Source organism: Elgaria multicarinata, chromosome 2 (assembly GCF_023053635.1).
Source record: "Elgaria multicarinata webbii isolate HBS135686 ecotype San Diego chromosome 2, rElgMul1.1.pri, whole genome shotgun sequence".
Taxonomy (NCBI): domain Eukaryota; kingdom Metazoa; phylum Chordata; class Lepidosauria; order Squamata; family Anguidae; genus Elgaria; species Elgaria multicarinata.
This window is the reverse complement of record NC_086172.1, coordinates 123,618,343-123,639,723: the sequence shown is the minus strand read 5'-3', so window position 1 is coordinate 123,639,723 and position 21,381 is coordinate 123,618,343. Positions and strand designations below refer to the sequence as shown.

General features: G+C 40.0%; 1 protein-coding gene across 14 annotated transcripts in view; it reads right to left on the bottom strand.

Moving 5' to 3' along the window:
• GPHN (gephyrin) overlaps nucleotides 1-21,381 on the bottom strand; it is a 310,420-nt gene that overhangs the window by 106,629 nt on the left and 182,410 nt on the right. For 4 of the 14 annotated variants that reach the window (XM_063117550.1, XM_063117553.1, XM_063117552.1 and 1 more), the window contains 3 exons: nucleotides 14,525-14,725; nucleotides 11,008-11,280; nucleotides 8,935-9,042 (listed from right to left, as the gene is read on the bottom strand). In XM_063117550.1, the coding sequence (XP_062973620.1) occupies nucleotides 8,935-9,042; nucleotides 11,008-11,280; nucleotides 14,525-14,725 (582 nt within the window). The remainder of the gene's footprint in view (nucleotides 1-8,934; nucleotides 9,043-11,007; nucleotides 11,281-14,524; nucleotides 14,726-21,381) is intronic. The other 10 variants (XM_063117555.1, XM_063117556.1, XM_063117557.1 and 7 more) reach the window with 4 other exon arrangements.

Genomic DNA, 21,381 nt, shown 5'->3' with positions numbered 1-21,381 from the left:
TATCACCTCAGAAGAGGGAATCCAAAATCATTCTGTTTGGGTACCATCCATGGCTACCCCCATGGGTACATTATACGGAAAAAAGATGGCTGCCGGCTGATCTATGGGTACATGGGAGCAACCACCTTTTGTCATACATGTTTCCTAGGAGGCATGGGACTTGTCACTCAAGGGGCGCTGGCAACATCAGTTTTAATGTGCACAGCAGCAGCTTGGCTTTCTAGTTGTCTGGAGCTGCTATCGCTTAGTTAAAAAATATTTATTTTATTTAAAAAGCAGATCTTTGACCATTTTTTAAAAATGCAAGCAGTTTAGTAGCTTTTTAGCAGTAGAATTTCCAGCAGATTGCAAAAAATCTCCATGTTAATGTTGAAAGACGATGGAATGGAGCTTATTTTGAAGACATATGAAAGTGACATGAATCGAATTTAGAGTGATCCATCCATCCCTGGCACCACCACAGAAAATGCCCTTTCTCTTGTTGCCAACTGCCTGACCTCTCAAGGTGCAGGCATGTGGAGCAGCGCCTCAGAAGATGATCTCAAATAAGAAATAGATTTGTACTGGAAAAATGACCCTTCAGTCATCATAATACACTAAGCCCTTTAGATCTGTAGCAGTTTAAACCAACACTTATGGAACAGCCACAGCAGAAACAACATCTAAGAACATAAGAAGTATCATGCTGAATCAGAACAGGGGGAATGGAATTTCTACATCCTCCTCCTCCTCACAGAGCCTTTATCAATCAGCCCTTGTCACAAGGAAGAGTCAGGAGCTGCTGACTACTCCACTGCCAAGGTGATTGCCCCCAGACCAAAAAAACTGTTGTTGCCTGGCTCTGACTGCTTGGTGTCATACTTTGGGAAGGGGTATTCTCCCCTCTTGTCACCATGGAACCTTTAAAGAGCAGCAGTTGGAACAGCCACAACAGCAACGTTAACACCTAAGGCCAGGGGAGTAGATCTTTACATCAACATCTTCCCAGAACCTTAATCAGTCTCTATTCCCTTTAAAAAAAATTATAATATTCTTATCTGTTTACTTTCACTTATTGTCAGCTGTGTTAGAGACCTGCTGTCATACAGAAAGGCAGGCTATAGATACATTAAATATATTACAAAAGTAAACAGGATTATAAACAAAATAAGGACATTTTCATATTAATGTCAAAGGTTCAAATCCAAGATAAATCAACAGGCTGTTGCTACATAAAGTTTTTGATTAAGATTATGAATAAATATGTCATGAATATGAAATGAGCTTGGTGTCTGGCCCCATCAATCCTAAATCAAGTCGTATGGGAAAGAAATCTTCACCTCTTTTTAAAAAGTATAGTGGGATAATTATGATAAGTGTTGTCATTTGCTGTACATAGTAAAATTTCAATGTCTAAAATTTATTCAGCATAAATGTAAGGCATTATTTAACAGAGACACTGGTGAGGTTTGCCGGGAACAAGTTTCAGGAGCTTGGGAACATTTGTTCCAAAGGATGCAACAAAATTAATTAAAATCCAAGCTGGAGAATACTTCCCAGCTAAACATGGGTTTGAAGAGTTGTGAATGGGAAACCTGTTGTTAAGGGGCAAAAACCTAGCCCCTATGGAGTATCCTCTTGCCTCAGTAGTCCTTTGCATGGAGTTAAGAACATAAGAAGAGACATACTAGATCAGACCAAGGCTCCATCTAGTCCAGCACTGTGAACACACAGTGGGCAACCAGCTGTCGACCAGGAACCCACAAGCAGGATACAGGTGCAACAGCACCCTTTGCCCATGTTCCCCAGCAACTGGTGTATGTAGGCTTACTGCCTCTGATACTGGAGGTAGCATATAGCCATCAGGACTAGTAGCTATTGATACCCTTCTCTTCCAGGAATTTATCCAACCCTCTTTTAAACCCATTAAAATTGGTGGCCATCATTACATCATGTGGTAGTGAATGCCATAGTTTAACTATGTGCTGTGTGAAGCGTGTTCAGAGGAGGGCAACCAGGATGATCAGGGGTCTGGAAACAAAGCCCTATGAAGAGAGACTGAAAGAACTGGGCATGTTTAGCCTGGAGAAGAGAAGATTGAGGGGAGACATGATAGCACTCCTCAAATAGTTAAAAGGTTGTCACACAGAGGAGGGCCAGGATCTCTTCTCGATCCTCCCAGAGTGCAGGACACGGAATAACGGGCTCATGTTAAAGGAAGCCAGATTCCAGCTGGACATCAGGAAAAACTTCTTGACTGTTAGAGCAGTATGACAATGGAATCAGTTACCTAGGGAGGTTGTGGGCTCTCCCACACTAGAGGCATTCAAGAGGCAGCTGGACAACCATCTGTCAGGGATGCTTTAGGGTAGAATCCTGCATTGAGCAGGGGGTTGGACTCAATGGCCTTGTAGGCCCCTTCCAACTCTGCTATTCTATGATTCTATGAAGTACTTCCATTTATCTGTCCTGAATCTTCCACTAATCAGCTTCATAGGATGACCTTGGGTTCTAGTATTATGAGAGAAGGAAAAATGTCACCCTATCCACATTTCCTACATCATATGTAATTTTGTATACCTCTACATGTTTCCCCTTACCTTCCTTTTCTCTAAACTAAACAATCCCAGTTGTTGTAACCTTCCCTCATAAGGGATGCTCCAGTCCCTTGATCATTTCAGTTGTCCTTTTCTGAACTTTTTCCAGCTCTGCAATATATTTTTAGGTGTGGTAAGCAGAACTGTACACAGTATTCTAAGTGTGCTCACCCCACAGACTTGTATGAAGGCAGGATGATACTGTCAGTTTTATTCTCTTTTGCCTTCTCACTGCCAGTTTTCCTTCGACAGCCTTTCTGCAGTCTTCTAGGCAAAGCAATGGACACATTGCTAAGAGGGCTACTTAGAAGAGCTGCCCCTTGGAAAATTGTGAGGGTGTGTGAGGGCACTCAGCATGGGAGGTCCTTGGACTTGGCTAAGTGTGTCCATGGACCATTTTTTACTGCTGCATCATTTTTCTGTTCCTTGACTTGGCTCAAAATTTGGGGAAGAACTCTTGATTGTTGACCAATTAATACAAGATAAGCAGAGGAGAGCTTGTTCTCTATTCTTTTAGCCTTTAACATATTTAAGATTATTTTTGTTGTTGAGGTTGTTGTTGTTATAGTTGATAATAATAATAAGTTTTCCTATAACAGCTCAACAGCATAAGAAGTTACATAACGGGAACACTCTTTAACCTCTTTAAACTGCAGAGTAAACAGCCAGAACTTTATTTGATGTACAGCAATATAGCATTACCAAGATAATTCAAGCAACTGTTACGCACACTAACCATGGAATATATAATATTTAATTATTTATTTTACATAAGTACAGTATTGTTCAGATTCTTTGTTTGTAGGAGATCCAACTGTTCAGATAACAACATTTAATCAGGAATATCTAGGTTTTTTAAAATGTTCTTTCCCAAAGAAATGCAGACAGTGAATTAATTTATTTAATCAATTCTTATTTTTACTCTTTTTGGATGTTTTTGCCCTCACTGTTCTGTTCTTTAGCATTCCAATCACTATGAGTTAGTTGACTAAATCCTCTATAGGCTCTCTACAGATGCTTGTAGAAAGCAAGGAGTAAAGAGGCATTTTAATATTTTGCCCAGGCTACCCACAATATTAGGTAGTTTTGGTAAATAAGCCTAGTTTGGGTATTTTTTGTTAAGAATATCAGAAATCTCTTACACCTTTTTACTCCATAATGTGTTTGACTCTTCCATCTTTGCAACTGGCTCTACTAAACTTTTTAAAATTCCAAACATTAGTTTTACCATCAGTCTCCAAGTGAGACTACTTTAAGTAATGAAATTTTAGAAATAAAATCCAGAAAGTGAGCAGTCAACCTCAGTAGATTATGGGCTGATAACAGAGGAAGAAAAAGGCACAACAGAATAAACAGGAAAGCATACTGAAAAGGAAGCACTCTTTAAGTCTTAAGGGCATGAAAATAAGAAAGACACCAGATTAATACAAATGAATAGAGATGAAGACAGACTAAGGTATTTGCTCAATAGAAGCAAATGCCATCCTTCAGTATAAAAGCCTTCGAAATGTCCAATTAGATCACGAAAAGAACTGGTGTCTTCCCTTTTTCACTTATGGAAGGTTTTCTTTCTATTCTATTCTAGGTTCTTATTAAGAGTGATTCTGCCCAGGGTGATGAAGAAGCTACTCAATCCCCTTTCCTCCTCAGCTCCACTTCAGCCTTTTCCCTCTTTTCCACTCATGGATACATCCTAGGAAAGTGAACCACTGAGTTCTTGCCCAATAGGTTCTTGCCCAACAGACACAAAAGAGATGGCAGAAGTAAACAGTGCAGAGCAAACAAAAGAACAACAACATGAGCATACAGTGTGAAAGGGATATGGTGGTAGATAATACACATAATATAAATAGAGACAACTGGTGTAAAGAGCCTGGGCGAAAATCTCGTACAGCACAGTTGTTTGGTTTCATGAGAAAGAATCTTTAGAAGTCATTGGGGAAGCAAACTTTAACACATTAAACTTCAAAATTGTAAAAGAAAGTTCATTTCTGTTGTCTTCACATTCAGGTTCCATTATGCAGAAGTGGATCAGACTCACATATATAGTTGTCTACTTACCCTGTGGAGCCTTATTCCCATTTGTTCATATAAAACTACTGTTGAGAAATTATTTAGCTATTTCAAAATATCTTTCAGTAGTTTCATGGTTTTCTGTGTTCTTACTCCAAGAAGAAACCTTAAAGTGATTGGTCTTCCAATGTCTTCTCTATCCCCTCAGGCTCACATCCATTGTTATATCAATTCAGTCTCTAGTGTAATGGGCAAACCATAATACACCCTTTCCCCCAATGACCTAAAGATCTTAGAACAAACTTGAATGCATAAGTTATATAGGATTTTCTGTTATTAAATTATTTTAGCACTGAGCACACACAGATTAGTATAAGATAATAACTGACCACCGGAATGAAGCCCATACAACAATGTTTCTTTCTTTTTGGGGACAGGAAAAGTTGATGCTGCAATTTGTTCAAAAATATTCTTAAATGCTGAACTGAATTAATTAGGCAGTATTATTTCTTTCCCAATGACTTCAAAATCTGAGAACATGGAATATTTTACATAATCTGAAATTTATCAGCCTTTAACGTACAACAGAATGTTTTATTTTCTTTCTGTTACAAATGTATTTTGTATTTCTAAACATGCTTCTTCAAAACTAGGAAGAATTTCATTCATATTAAAAGCTTAAGAAACTAGGTGTTTGGGGGGAAATAATTATGGGATTTAAGACCAGATGGCACAACATGTAATGCTTCACTTCCCTGAAAAAACTGGCTGATGTTCCTCTATAACTTCCATGTTAGTGTTTTTTATACAATTAAAATGTGGAGTTCACTAAAACAAAATTATCTTTCTTTTAGTAATAGAGAATTTATTCCAGGAACATTCTGCCTTGTTGTGATGAATTACATGAAGAGTAACATATACAGCAGTCTTTGGCCATAGTTAGACCTAAGGTTTATCCCTGGATCATCCAGGGGTCAAACCTGTTCATCTAGGTGACACACAGGGGATCCAGTGCTCAGGCAGGGGTGAACCCTGGATGATCCCAGGATAAACCTTAGGTCTAGCTGTGGCCTTCCTCAACATGGTGCCCTTCAGGTGGTTTGGTCAACAAGTCCTGGGATTCCTAAACATTAGCATGGTGGTTGTGGCTGATGGGAGTTGAAATCCAAAACATCTGGAGGGTACGAGGTGGGGGAAGGCTGATATATAGGGACAAGAAGACTCCACCAGGCATACAAAATATAGCACAGGAAGAAATTCATTTCCATAGTCCTTTAGCAATCACTCCAGGGGGAAAATCCAAATTCCACAGTTAGGCAATAGCTTTATTAGAACCAACCAAAGTGCCACAAAACATTGTTCAAGCTTTGGAGTTGTCCAGAACTCAGTATATGTGACAGGAGATGGAGGAAGAAAGGAATATTATGCCTACACCAAACCTTCCTAATAATAATAATAATAATAATAATAATAATAATAATAATAATAATAATAATAAACGTATACATAATTGTAGATTTAAAGGTTACTTATTTGTTTAATCAGAAATGTTTACGTAACTAACACATTTCTATTAATCTTTTTTGGATATAGGGGTGTGTGTGCGTGTGTGTGTGTCAGGCATTGCTTTTTTTGTCCCAGCATTCTAGATACCTGCAACAACTACCAGCCACTACTTTATTCAGTATGCAATCACTAGGCGAACTGAACCTATACTGCAGACCTCATGGGCATATGATCTGGTGTAATTTTGGATATTTTCTGTTTTCTACACCAGTTGCTGTGGAATATGGGTGAGAGGGTGCTGTTGCACCATGTCCTGCTTTGTTGTTCCCTGTTCAACAGCTGGCTGGCCACTGCGTGAACAGAGTGCTGGACCAGATGGACCCTCGGTCTGATCCAGCATGGCAATTTTTATATTCTTATGTTTTGCTATGTCTAACACCTTCAGTATCTGAATGTGGATGCCGAAAGTACCAATTTTTTTTTTTTGGGTGGGGGGGGAGAATCAGGGCAGGGCATTTTATGACTGAAGGGAAACAAGCAACTTAACCCTTGCTTCTTCTCAGCTTAGTTACTTAGTTACTTAGTAGTAACCCCCCTGGTTACTACTTCAGGGGGAGAAATTGGTTAAGCACACTCAAATGTCCTCACTCCCTGAAGCAGCCAAAGAGCCTAATCCCTTCCTGCAGCACAACTTCAGGGGCTATAAGCCCCTCTCTTACCCCCTCTATCTCATTTCAGTCTGGGAACGGAAGCACCCACCCTGGAAAATAAATAAATAAATAGGGCAACAGCTGGGTTTCCTACATTTGTATCTGCATGGAACCCAGACCTGCAGCCTTCAACACCTAGATGATGCTTTCTGACAGGCTTTAGTGCAACGGAGTAGGGAGACGGGGAAAGAGCAGGGGGAAAGGATGAGCCAAGGCATTGGACAGTAAGCAGGGAAAAGAGAACGTCGAGGTTCATGGGGATGAGAGGCCTGGGGAGGGTGAGTGTGGCGGGACAGGAGCAGGAAAAGGAGGAGGAGGGATGAGCAATGGGAAGGAGGAGGGACCAAAGATCAGTAGACAGAGGAGAAAGGGGTGGGCAGGTGAAGTGAGGAGGAAGAACAGAAGGAGGGATGAGAAATGGAAGAAATAGGAAACCATTTGAGCACATTATGTATTCCTGTTGTTGCTTATAATATTCCACAACTTGCTTAAAAGTAATAAAAAATGAATTTTACTTTACTTTATTTATTTAAAACATTTCTTGGCCGCTTTTCAGTGCAGAGGCCCTCACAGGGCGGCTACAAGTGGCTACGTTTTAGAAGGATGGAGATATTAATGAAGTGTTGAGCAATAGAAACACTAGGATTAGAGCAGCAATCTTTACTAAACTGAAAGGGAATTAATTTACCTCTCCCTCCAGAGGTAAAAGGCAGGCAGAAGGGACATGCACTAGATTTGGTTCATTGGCTGAATGAACATGCATATAAAAGAAAACTTGTTGTTATGATGGGAATATTCTAGCTAACATTATCTTTGTAAAAAGTGCAGCTACGTGACTTGTATAGCCAGAGAGCTCCGGCTATTGGGCGGTATAGAAATGTAATAAATAAATAAATAAATAAATTGTATATCCATTGTGGAGAAACACTTCATTCGGAAAGAGAGAGGGAAGGAGATTCTTCCATCATATCTTGTGCCCCAACTCTTCCCCAATAACTCTAGGACTAGTGTCTGGAGATGGAGTGTCTTCTTCCTTCCCTCTCTTTTTCTCCTCTGTCTTTCTCTCCTTCCATCCCTATCTCACCAAGAAGCAGGGAGTGAAAGAATCTGCCTTCTTCTCTCTGCCCTGCATCTTAGAAGTTTTTAAGTGGGAAGGGGAAAGTCAAGGGGAAAGTCAAAGGGAAGGAAATCTCCCCTCTACTGTGGTTGCTCCCAGACCTCCCCACCTAGGTCCCTGGCAACAGAGATGCAGATATTCATGTCTGCTGAAAGGACAAAGTTCTAAAGACTAGCCGACTATGGTGACTAAATTCAATTACAGATCTTTTACGGATGCTCATAACCTCAGCTTTCCAACATTGTTAGATACTGATTTTCAGAGTTAGGTTATTGTTGAGATTCCAATTGTAATGTGAGGGAGCTATTATTTGCTGTGCAGGGGAATTTAATGCCTTACTAAATGGCAATATTCATATTCTCTTTAAGCCACCACACACTGCTTATTTAGGAAAGGACACTGACACACATACAAAAGGCAATTTAGAAACTCTCTGTGCAATTTTCATTTTGTGAGTAAAACAATGCCCCCCACCCCCCAAAAAAGAGAGAGAGAGAGAGAAAAGAGAGAGAGAACAGGAATTTGATCACTAAGTGACAGAAAAATGTCAGCGATGGATAATCAGTAACAGCATCTACCAGAAATATCTGCCTGTAATCCAAGGCCAAGCAATTTGAAGCCTAGATGTAGCCACCAAGGCTCTTTGGAATTACAAAGTAGCCTTCTAGCTTTATGGTAACAGAAATACCACAGTATGTGAAGTCAAAAATTTCTGAGGCAGTTTTCAGTGCTGAACAAATTGCTCAATCCTGTTCTAAACCAAAGCAAACGCTTCAACCGGGGAGCAACAGAAATCTTAAAATTAATACTTCACAGCTAAAATAAATGATCTTAAACACTACATACTTGATAAGAACGTAAAGAATAGCAATTTAGAACTTGTTTGCTCAGAAGCAACACAGTATGTTAGTGCAAATAGAACAAACAGCTGTATCTCTTCCTTATACGCAGAAAGGAGAAGGCAGTATGTCTGCAGATATTAGTGTAAAACCCTCTGGTAGGTGTGTCTTACCGGTTTTCCTGCACTGCCTGCTGCGTGATGGGAATAACAGATGAGACCAGGAATGGGATGTTCACCTTTTGCCATGATAACAGCAGAACTGGTGTAGGATGGATGCTTCTAATGTACAATACATAACAACTATGAATACAATGACAGGAAAACATAAAACTAAACAAGCAAAATGACAGAGGGAACAAGGGTGAAAACGGGTGGAATACCTAAAGGTGTTTAAATTAGCACAACCAGTTTAGATCTCAGGTATTTTCTTCATTCCAGGAGAGCACATGGTTAATATAATTGCAGCCCCTTGGACTAGGGTGCACCTCTGGATGTAGAGTCTTATCCAGTGCCCAATACCTGCTGCCCACATGATCTCAAATGTGGAGGTAAGGAAATTAAAGAGTACCCAATTCCTCCTCTCCTGCTCAGCCTTCCTCCCTGTCATGAAGTAATGGTGAAAGCTGTTTCTTCCTCGGCTTCCTTCTCCCTTCTACCGCATAAAGTACTGAAAGCAACACAGCCTCACCAGAGCCTCCCAGTTTCTTCTGGGATGGCCCAGGACTTTCAGTGGGCATAGTTGCACCCCCAACATGGTAGCAACCAGGCTGCAACTTGTGAAACCACTTACTTGCGGCTCTTCAGAAGGAGTTGCATATGCCATCCAGAAATAAACACACTGATATTTTCCTTGCCTGGAGTGTATGGGCACGTACTTCACATCATTGCAAGTGGGGTGGTGAGGGCATCATCCCACATAATCAACTATTAATACAAAGCCAACTTCCACCAGTGACAAATGACTAGCTGCAGCATGTTTTCGCACATCTCGCATACACATTTAAGAAGAGTTTTACACATGAAGAAAACAATTAGTGTATGGAGATGATTTGAAGAATGTGAATCTTGATCTTAATAATTTCAGTTACAAAAATGATGATATTTAGTGCTAAATTCATAAAAAGAGAGGGACTGGATTTCAAGCTATCCAGACACATAGTCTGCAATCATATCCACACTTACCTGGGAGTAAGTCCCATTAAACTTAGTGGGATTTACTTCTGAGTAGACATGTATAAGATTGCCCTACAAGATCTCTGCTCCAGATGTTGCCCAGGGTTCATCCTTAGTTTGCCAGAGCTCAGTTCTGTCAAAGCTTATGCACTGCTAACATTCCAACTAGATTAAAGGATGTTTAGCAAAAATTAATTCTTCATAGAGATATAAGAGGATATCTATATCTATAATGCATATTTAAATTCCACTGATTTTTTTAATGGATTCTGACTTAAGAATGTCAGAATGGATTCTGACTTAAGCTGGGCTGCATTCTTAGGTCTCATCCAAATATAGCATTGATGGTGCTATATAAATAAATAAATAAATAAATAAATAATAATAATAATAATAATAATAAATCCAGAGATTCACAAGAGCAACAGCAATCTTGATTCATGCTGCTGTATTTGTACAGACCCCTTCACTCAATTCGGACCCCACCTTTCCACTTAATAGGTGATCAGCATGAGATGGGTGGTGACTCTGCAAAGGCTGCTACTGCAGAGATAGAATTAGGTGAGGATAAATGGCTAAAGTTACCATTGCACAGAACCACTACATTCCTATATAATAGATGTTTTGAATTAAAGGCAATGGTTAAAAAAAAACTAAGCAGCATCATTATTCACAAAAGCAGAATGCCTCTGCTCCTTCCTATAGCCTTCTGAATCTGCAAAAAAGCTTCTCCAGTTGTTGAAGAGCTTCAGGAATGGTGTTCAGCAGGGTATGAGTGTTGCAGCTGCAAAGGAAAACGGATGGAAATGGGGGCTTCCTTTGCTTGAGCACAAGTGCCTTCCCTTTGTGGTACGGCACTGCTAGATTTTAAGTAATTATACTTGATGAAGTGAAAGAAAACCTAGGTCATATATAGAAAACCTAAAATTATGTGATTAAACACAAATACCTTTTATTGCAGTAAGTACAAATAGACAAAAATCAAATGTGTTCCTAAAAGGTAACTAGCTGTTCTGGGAAAGTACCTGAGATAGAAACTGATGTGCCCCTTTGCACAGGACCTCAACTCACCTTAGCTGCAATGGCTGCAGCAGTTATATGCGAGGAGGAACTATCCTCTGTTGAAGCAACTCCACTATCTTTTTTCTCTTCCTCCTCTTCCTCACACTGTACACCTTTGTCTTCTGTCTGCTTGTGTGGGCTGATGGTTGGAGGAGGAGAAAGAGGTGGTGGTGGTGAAGGTAGATCTTCAAGTTCATCATGTACCTCTTTTACTTTTACAATGGCATCCCGTAAAAGGTCAATGGCATGAGGTAGGGCTGGCAGTATAAACTGAAAGCATTCCTGTGCATAATGAGAAAAATGACAATGAAGACTTACCTAGAAAAGTTAATAACTATTGAGCAGTTCTAATATTATAGTTAAGTAGAAATCTGAATCCATATGTTATTTTTTATGTATGTTATGCACTTTTTGAATTTGCTAAAGCTCTCCACATCTTTATTTTTTCTATTTAACTTTACAATGTGTACACAACAGTTCTACTCCCTAGCCTTTCCCTTTACATACTTTACTCTTAATGGGCTGTAGCATGTGATAAATCTGTGGCTTGATAAATTTTACGAGCAGAAATTTTAGACAAAGCTACTGTTGTAAGAAGTGCTTTTTTCAAAATAGCTTGACAATATCGATTGTATTTCATTATTTAAATATTAAAACTATACAGTATCTGTGTTACTGCTAGATTCAACTTTTTAGAAGTTTTCATTCTTTTCACTATCTATCATCTTTGTACTCTATTTGTTACTTGTTTAATACATGGAGAAGTTGAGGAAATAAAACTTGCCTGCAGGCATGCTATCAGTTCCTTGGACTTGATTCTATTAAAGTGGGACTTGGGAGTCAGTCCAGATGAAACTTTTTATACATTAGTCGACATAGTCCAATTCTTGTTTACACATTCCACCAAATTTGAAATGGGAATTATATTTTGGATGTATCCTAAGATCACATTGGGAGTTTTCACATTGTGCAGACTTTATACTGTTAGTTTTACCCTACCCTGTGCCTGCTTACCCTACCCTGTGCCTGTTTGCATTCTCTTCCCCTCCTTATTGTTTTACTATGATTTTATTAGATTGTAAGCCTATGCGGCAGAGTCTTGCTCTTTACTGTTTTACTCTGTACAGCACCATGTACATTGATGGTGCTATATAAATAAATAAATAATAATAAATAATAAATAACATTGCTCTGACTTAATTTGCTTTTGGGAATGTCCATCTAGGCCTTTTTGAATTTGTTCCTACTTGCTGTTTTGTGTTCCCTGCCCTCCCTCTTGTAAGAGGGAATATGTGAAGCTGGCTTATACTAAGTCAGGCCATTGGTTTTTCTAATCCAATACTGCTCTACTACCTAAGATTCTTTAAAAAAAGGGGGGGAGGGAGAGAACTGAAGATACAGGATATTGAACCTGGAACCTGTGCAACATGACACAAAAATGAGCAAGAAAAAAACAGATAATGTAGCAGGAGTAAACAGTACTTGAAGATATCCAGAAAAACTATTTCAAGCTATTCCCCATTGAAAGCCTAGGTGGCAACTCTAGGAAATGGGCAGGATTGTACAGGATAAGACTTAATACGTATTGGTAGGTGACATAATGCTGAAGTTCATGAAGTCCAGATAAAAAGAGCGAAGGGAAGAGCTTTGATTGTTGAGACACTGGCTTACTAATTCTCAAGTTCTAGTATTATGCTTATTTTCTACCCCTAACCCCACCAGCAGCTTGTATAACAAGTTCAGTAAGGCAGAAGACAGAAATTAAAAAACAACTTAAAAGGTTGGTTGTAGGAATAATGGTATCCAGTTTCTAGAATTTTAAGCTGTCCAGCTTTAAATGCTACTTGAGAGTATGTATAATTGGTATACATACTTGGTGTATATATACAGTATAATTGTTGTCATTATTTCGGTCTTGTATTTTTGGTGCCTTTGTTCCTGTCTTGTATTATTTCTTGCTACTTCACATAGTCCTTTCCCCCCTTATCTACTTCACTGTACTCTGCCTGACTGTTCTTATACTGTTATTCCTCATAGAACATAATTGGCATACTATATTGCCCATTCATTTGCACTCAATACTTACTCCAAATAAACACCCTTCCTTCTAAGCCCCTAAAGGAGATTTGCTTCAAAACTCTAAACCAGCCTTCCCTAACCTGGTGCCCTCCATCTGTTTTGGACTACAACCCCCAGCAATCCTGACCATTGGTCATGCTGATTAGGAAATCCAAAACAGCTGGAGGACACCAGGTTGAGTAAGATTGCTCTAGACCTTCTCTCCCTCATTCCAAGTCTCCAGAATTCATATTAGACAATTTCTTTCTGCTCCCGCGTTTTGAAAAATAAGGTGGAGAAAACTGGCTACGTGGGAGTCATTTAATTCTCTCTCCTGGCTCCAATGAAGCTCCAACCCTGCCTACTTATATAAGAATAAGACAAATCTTGAATCAGACAGAAACACCATTTAGTTCAGCATCCTGATTGATACCCATTGTTAAATTTTTCCTACATGAATTTGTCTTTTAAAGCCAGCTAAACTAGTGGTCATTCCCTCATCTTGTGGCAGGGAATTGTATAAATTAATTAGATGTTGTATGAAGTACTTTCTTTAGCCTGTCTTAAATCTGCTACCAATTAATTTCCTACGATGTCTCTACAAGAGAAAAAGAAGTACAGTGAACAGGTAAACAGAGGAACTAGGGACAACCAACTTCTGGATTGTCAGAGCCATTCTCCATACAGCAGTCCAGGAGCCCAAAAGTAGGGCTGTGAAATGGGCTCCAAATGCAAATACATATATATATATTTTAAAGGCAATGATCATATTAAATGTATCGAAGAGGCCCCTGAATCAAAATGTGCTCTTGGCTTATTACTGGCAAGTAGCTTGATCTGGAGAAAAGAGAACATTAAGAGAACATTTTTTTTGCTCAATAAGGTTCATGCCCCAGACAAGTCTAAACCAAAGAACAAGTTGAGAAATTTCTATAGAATTGTAGAAGTAAAAACAAGATGTCAGCAAATATGAATACATATAGAGAGGTGGGATTAAAAGAGTACAGTAGCCAATCAGAGTACTGGAAGCAATCATATCATATATAATGTTCAAGTGTAAAACTATCAAAGTAAAGGGAAAATTGGGTGGGGTCACTCTTCAGCAGGGGGTAACCTCTGCTAGCAGAAAGCTGTGTTGGTAATGTATGCACCATGCTTAGTTTTGTTTTCTTGATCTGTTTTGAACTTTTGTCAACAAGTACCATTGTATTATTTTCTCTCACTAATTTTCTTAAATAAGTTTGCTTTTGGTTAATAAATGTTTTAAAATAGAATCTCGGGGATCCAGTGGGCATATAAATAAAGTAACTGTGATGTTCATGAATGACTCAGACCTTCTCAGCATCAGGAAAACCACATCGCTCTGAACCCAGATATAGACAGGAAGTAAAAGCCTGTCAGTAGTAAGCAAGTGGTCTGCTTAATTAGATTTCTTATCCTGAAATTTAACTCTTACAGCTGCACATACCTGTATCTCATAATCTGAGTGGCTCTCTGTGCAGTCACACAAATGGGAAATCAGCATGTGCAGGCCAGCTGAGATATCTTCCAGAGTTTCTTCAAGAGCACGAGGCTTGCTTCCCACTCCCCTTAACCAATGGTTTCCCTCACCTTCACTCATGCTGAGGGGAGGGGGAGCACACCATCCCCCAGTTTCTTCCTGAAAATGCTGGGAAGGCCAAAATAATAACAGGTTTTCAAGTCAGGTTTCTTACCTGTAACTGATGTTCTTCAAGTGATCTTCTCTGCAGTCACACACATGGGAGCGGTGCCTCTGCAGAGCATTATCTTAGAAACTTCAAAGAGTTTAGAAAAATGGAGTAGGCATTCTAGTCCCACCCCTCAAGAGGGAAGTCCTCATGTTGTATGCATGTCATGAAAGGCAGAAAAATACCTTTTGACTCAGTTCCTTCTTAAGTGCTACAACCCAGACAACCAAACTACAAGCCTGCAGCGGGGAAGGAATATGGATTGTGGGATTACACAGAAGATCACCTGAAAAAGTCAGTTAAGCAACTCATTTTTCTTCTCTGTGATTTCTGTGCAGGTGCGCATATGTGAAACTAGCATCCATAGGAGACTGAGTTTAGTACCAAGAAGACCTTGCTTAAGGATGTCATCAATCTGGGGCTAAAATGATCTTGGCCTTTGAAAGGAAGATTGTATTCTAAGCCTCGATGTCATGAATCACAACCAGGCATAACACCATAAGGCGACAAAGCCCAAAGTTACTTTCAGATCAATCAGCTAGAAGGTGCTTGGTATTGAAGTGCTATTTAACTAGCTGAGAGGCTTTAACAGGAATACTAAGCAGCCTTTGGCCATTGGGCAAAGAATCCAGAAAAGGCAAGATCTTCTCCCATAGTTGTGAGGCGGATGTCAACCAGAGAGAGGGCTTTGTTCAGTAATGGTACCCACTTATAGAATGCTGTCCCCAAGGAGATTCACCTGGAGCCATCATTTTTGTCTTCTAGGTACGGAAGCCGGGGGGGGGGGGGCGTTTATACCCTCAAGCACCTTTTGGATTTTCAATCTATTGTTTTTATTTGGTGTTTTGTTTTGTTTAGTGAGCTACATTTTTATTTTGCATTTGTTCTTTTATATTGTGTTAAATGAGCCAGGAACCAATTTTAATGAAGTGTAGCATATACATATTTTAAATAAATAAATAAATACAAGAGCTTTCATAGGAGAAGCTCTGGGTGAGTCAAGCCAACAAGTGGTATTGTGCATGGAAAAACAGGGTGAGCTGGAATGCTCCATGGCTGTGTGGGCATTATAATGGGTGCACTTGGTACTGGGGTTAGTGCTTAGAAGAAAGCAGTAGTCAGTGTTGATACTGAAAAATAAGTTATTGTAAAGGTAGGAAATGATACAATGACTGCTGAAGACAGAAAAGGAAGCACAAATCGAGATGGGAGCCATGAGCAGAATTGAAGCAGTGATGGGCAAAGTGGCGAGAAACCATAATATGAGAATTGGCTCTGATCCTGATGTAGCGGTGTGCAGAGGGGAACATTAATACTGTAGCTGTTGGGCAAGAAGATGGCTGATGATTTCCAGATATGGAAATGCTTAGATTCCTATCCTTATAAGGGTAAGAAGGGAAGTTCTGATAAGACAACTGATGGCTCTTATGTGGAGAGTACTGAAGCTTTTGACAGAGTTAAAAACCTAGACCTTGGATTATCTATCTGAGTTGTTTGCATTTTGATTGTTTATTTGGACCACTATTTTTCCATAGCATTAACTGTACTTCTCCAAATATACATTTAATAAAATAAGTTCTTTTTAAAAAAAAACAAATCCTGCCAGTGAGGGTATTGCTGGCAAGGAAGGGAGTGATGTCAGCAATCATCCTAGGAAATCCCCCCTCCCTACAGCAGCTTTCCCCAACCTGGTGCCCTACAGTTGTGTTAGACCTCCATTTCATCAGACACAGCCACCATGGCCAATGGTCAAGAATGCTGTGATTTGTAGTCCAAAATATCTTGAAGGCACCAGATTAGGGAAGGCTGCCCTATATTATCGAGATTGGTCACAATCTCAACAGGGTTTTCCCTGTGAGAGAAATTCTGCAGACTATAGGAGGTGCTTCTATGGCATGGAAGTTGGTTAAGCAGAAGAACATGAACATCATGGAGAAAGTGATCACGAGGGGAGAAAGCCAATGTAGCTTTCAATCTCATGTTCTGAATCTGAAGTGATGATTTAGACATCTGAAAAAGCACTATGTCCTGGAGAAGGCATGCACAGGACATACCAAAGACACTGGGTAATCCAGGACTGGTTTGGGAAAAGACTTAACTATCAAAGCAGTCTGTCTCAGAGATAGAACCGACATAACAGGTATGGTAGATTAAACCATCACTGGTATAATTGGTGGAGACAACTGAATCTCCAATACTACCTCAATAAGAGACATCTGAATTAATAATATATGCACAGATGTGGATTGTCCCAAAGGTAATGGGAAAATGCCTTGGACACATGGGAGTAAAATATCGCTTCTTAGAACAGGCTGATTTTGTAAATTTCAGGCACTGCACAAAGGAGTAAATTCTGCGATCCACCTACAAACATAAAATGCAACAGTTGTGCTGTCCAAGATGAGAACCATCCCCCCTGCAAAGAGAGCACTTTTGGAACGAGTTTCTTTTATTCTTATTATTAACATTTATAAACCGCCATTTTCTAAAAAAGTCATCAAGGTGGTATACAGCAAATTTGAAACAATAGAACTGTAACACATTTTTTTTTAAAAAAATAAAAAACAGTAAAACATCATAATATTAAAGCAGCTCTATATAAGGCTAAATGAAAGAGAAGTGTCTTTGCACCCTTTCCAAAAGCCAAGAGGGTGGGGGCCAATCATAGTTCTTGAGGAACGCATTCCACTGTTTAGGTGTAACACAGGAGAATGTTTTTTGCACACACTCAAACAGACCACTGCAGGTCACGAAACCCTCAAAAGGTATCTTCTACTGCTCTTAATACCTGGGGAGGGTCATAACAAGACAGGTGGTCCCTTAGATAGCCAGCCCCTGACCTAATTAGGGCTTTCAATGTTAAAACTTGAATTGAGCTCAGACAGAAATTGGCAACCAATGCAGGTCTTTTGAGAGAGATGTAATATGGTCCTGACATTCTTTATTTGTCAGCAGCATAGCTCCTACATTTTACACCAGTTGTAGCTTCCAGACATTCTTCAAAGCTGGCAAATATTCCAGCAAGAGGTTTAGACCTGCTGGACTCAGCAGACTCCTGGAAACACCAGTTGAGAGTTGCGCCTGGCTTTTCTCCTACTCTGCCTTCCTCGCATGGGGATGGCAGATGAGGAGTCTAGTGCTCTCAGTCAGCACTTGATGTAACCAATGTATGGATAATCAGCTCTGGCACGAGCTCTCCCACTGCCTGAGGCTGAAGAATGCATATGCTGCTGTCACTCCAACACAGCCCCTTATTGCCACTGCTGACCCCACCCCCTTGCCACCATTGCACTGCGTTGTGGCACACACCCCACTGCTGCCATGTCACTCCCCACTGCCTGCTCTGACCTGCGCTGAGTTGGGACTCAGACGGCTCCTGGAAGTGCCATTTGAGAGCACTTCACTACTGATCTGCCTTTCCTAGACAGGGAAGCAGGAGGAGTGAAGCTCAGCATGCTCTCAGTTGGCGCTTCCCAAAGCCAGTTGAGTCCCAGGATTAGGACACAGCCAGTTCCCAGAAGTTCCAGATTGGACAATGTTACTTTCTGGGTAAATCGAATCGTACTTTTGTGCCATTTACTGAGATAAAAAAAAATCCGGAGAGTCCAAAATGTAACAGTCCCAATGGGCACAGCAAAACTCAGGACTCAGCTAGACCTAGCGGTCTAGCGTGACGGAGGGGTGAAGATCCCGCGAAATTTTTATCGTGAGATCTCCCCCCTCTGTTCACATGCTGCGCTTGATGACTTCAGAGGGAGAGGCGTCGCACCCGCCATTTTGGTTTTTTTCTTAATGAAGAAGATGTGCATGAGTGCTTGTTCACAATAGGTAAGGGGTTGTTTTTTTAAAAAATAAATAAATTCTCAGCTCCCCCCACCCCACCCCCAATGGGCGCAGTGCTCCTGAGGTCCCGGCTCCTCACAAGTAACTGCAACAAACCGCAATGCCCGCACAGACGTTCCACGGTCTCGGGCTCAGCCTGAGACCATGGAAAAAGCGGGCCTAAAGTGTAGGGTGAGATCCCGGGCCAAGGGAGGGATCATCCCTCCCTGATCCCAGGATCCCATGTACGTCATGTGGATGCACAGGGACGATCCCGGGGATCGCCCCAGGATTTTGTCCCATCTAGCTAAGGCCTCAGACTGTAAGCTCATCTCACTAACTCTATATAATTATAGCTAGTCAGAACGTAAACAGAAGTAAGAGTTAGAATATAATAGCTGAAGAAAGAATCATAGGATCATAGAATTGTATAGTTGGAAGGGGCCTATAAGGCCATCGAGTCCAACCCCCTGCTCAATGCAGGAATCCACCCTAAAGCATACCTGACAGATGGTTGTCCAGCTGCCTCTTGAATGCCTCTAGTGTGGGAGAGCACACAACCTCCCTAGGTAACTGGTTCCATTGTCGTACTGCTCTAACAGTCAGGAAGTTTTTCCTGATGTCCAGCTGGAATCTGGCTTCCTGTAACTTGAGCCTGTTATTCTGTTATAGTCTGAAGATACTATAGAAATACTATTTCTGTGACAGCAAAGACAGTAGGAATGATGTGCTCCACTTTCTCTCAGCGTGAATCAAGTTGAGTAAAATAGTTGGTCAAGGAAGTCACACCTTATGCTACTGGAAGACCTCTGGAAGGCTCTAAAGTTGGCCCAGACAATGTGCAGTTTCCACATTGCTGCTTTATTGAATGGTCAGGCTCCATGATAGAATTGACACCATCTAAAGGTAAGGGCTTCCCAGTTACACAGCACATGTGCAGGCAAATATATAAATTTGTATATTATATATACATATATACAAAATCAAAAATAATTGCATTGTAATAGAATATCTCATACAACATAAACATAGTTTTACTTCCTTTCTGAGTGAAACTGTGGCTAAACATTTGTAATATACCTAGATTACATTTTGATAGGGCTTCTGAGGGCTAGATAAAATTGCCTCATGGCTCGATTAAGCCCGCTAAACAGCAGTACCTAGATAAACCCATCACAGACTTCTTAGCCATTCTGACTAAAATTGCTTCCTGGTGCAAAACGTAGTAACCACTGAGATGGTAACCGTGAAGTAAAACATATCCTGTCTTCTCCACAAAATGTTTATTGGCCTTCTAGCATATTTTCTCTATTTACCGTCACAGCTCTAGTTATAGTAGCTTATGATGCTTTAAAATATATATTTCTTAAATGTAGCCAACATTATTTGATATCTGACGATTTTTCATTCCTACAGTTGATCTAGGGGAGACTATCACAGAACTTTATGCAAAAACTTTATTCTACTTTGCAGCCTTTATATCTACACACACACTTTTAAATCTGGAAAACAATTCACAGTATTTCTAAATTACAAAATACTCTCTGAGGTAAGTGACAGACAATATTTGTTTTTATATAACACACACACACACACACACACACACACACACACACACACACGCTTAAAAATTGTTACCTATGCAGGATTCAATTTTCTACTAGAGAAGCACTTTATTTTTAATTAAATACATTTTTTAACTTTCTGTATTCTTATAATTGCCTAGCTCAGTTCAACCGCATAAATTCATATATTCCATGAAGCTGGAATCAGCAAGGAAACAGATGTGTGTGTACGTGTGTGTTACTGAATTCAAATCAATCAGTGAATCAGATAGTTGTTGTATCTATGCATAATTTGATTTTCATGCTGGCATGCCAAATGCCATAAACTTTTTAACGACATAAGAAAAACTGTGCTGAATCAGATCCAAGATCTATCTAGTCCAACATTCACAGGCATGGATAGCAGGACATAAGCACAATTTAGCACCCTTTCACTTGTGTTCCTTGGCAACTGGCATCTCAGAAAAATACTGCCTCTGATACTAAAGGTAATATATAACCATCATGACTTGTAGCCATTGATAGCCCCTTCCTCCATGAATTTGTCTAATCCCCCTTTAAAGCCATCCAAGTTGATGGCCATCACTACACCTTGTGGTAGCTAATTCCATAATTTAATTATGCCCTGTGTGAGGGAGCACTTTATCTGTCCTGAATCCCCCACCATTCAGCTTCATAGGATGAATGTGCGTTCTAGTCTTATGAGAGAGGGAGAAAAACATCACGCTATCCACCTTCTTCACACCATGCATAATTTTGTACACCTCTATAATGTCCCCCCTTCCCTTTTTTCCAAATTAAAATGTTTTCCTTACAGGGAAGTTTTCCATTCCTTGATCATTTGGTTGCCATTTTCTGAATTTTCTTCAGCTCTATAATATACTTTTTGAGGTGCACTGGCCAAAACTGTACACAGTATTTTATTTTATTTATTTCATTTATTAAACAGGTCATAAATAAATTCCCTCTAGGGGTTGTACAATTATTTTCTGTTCTTTAACCAGTTACCAGTCCATAAGAGGACGTCTCATCTTACTCCATGACTACTAAGGCTGCTTAGGAGTCTTTGACCCCTATCCACATGTTTACTGATACTCTCAGAGAATCCTATAAGGTTAGTGAGACAGGACTTACCTTTTGCAGAAGCCATGTTTATTTGTTTTCAGCAGGGCTTTTATATCAGGGGTACAGAACCTCTTTCAGAGTATTCAAAGAAGCTGTCATGGGGA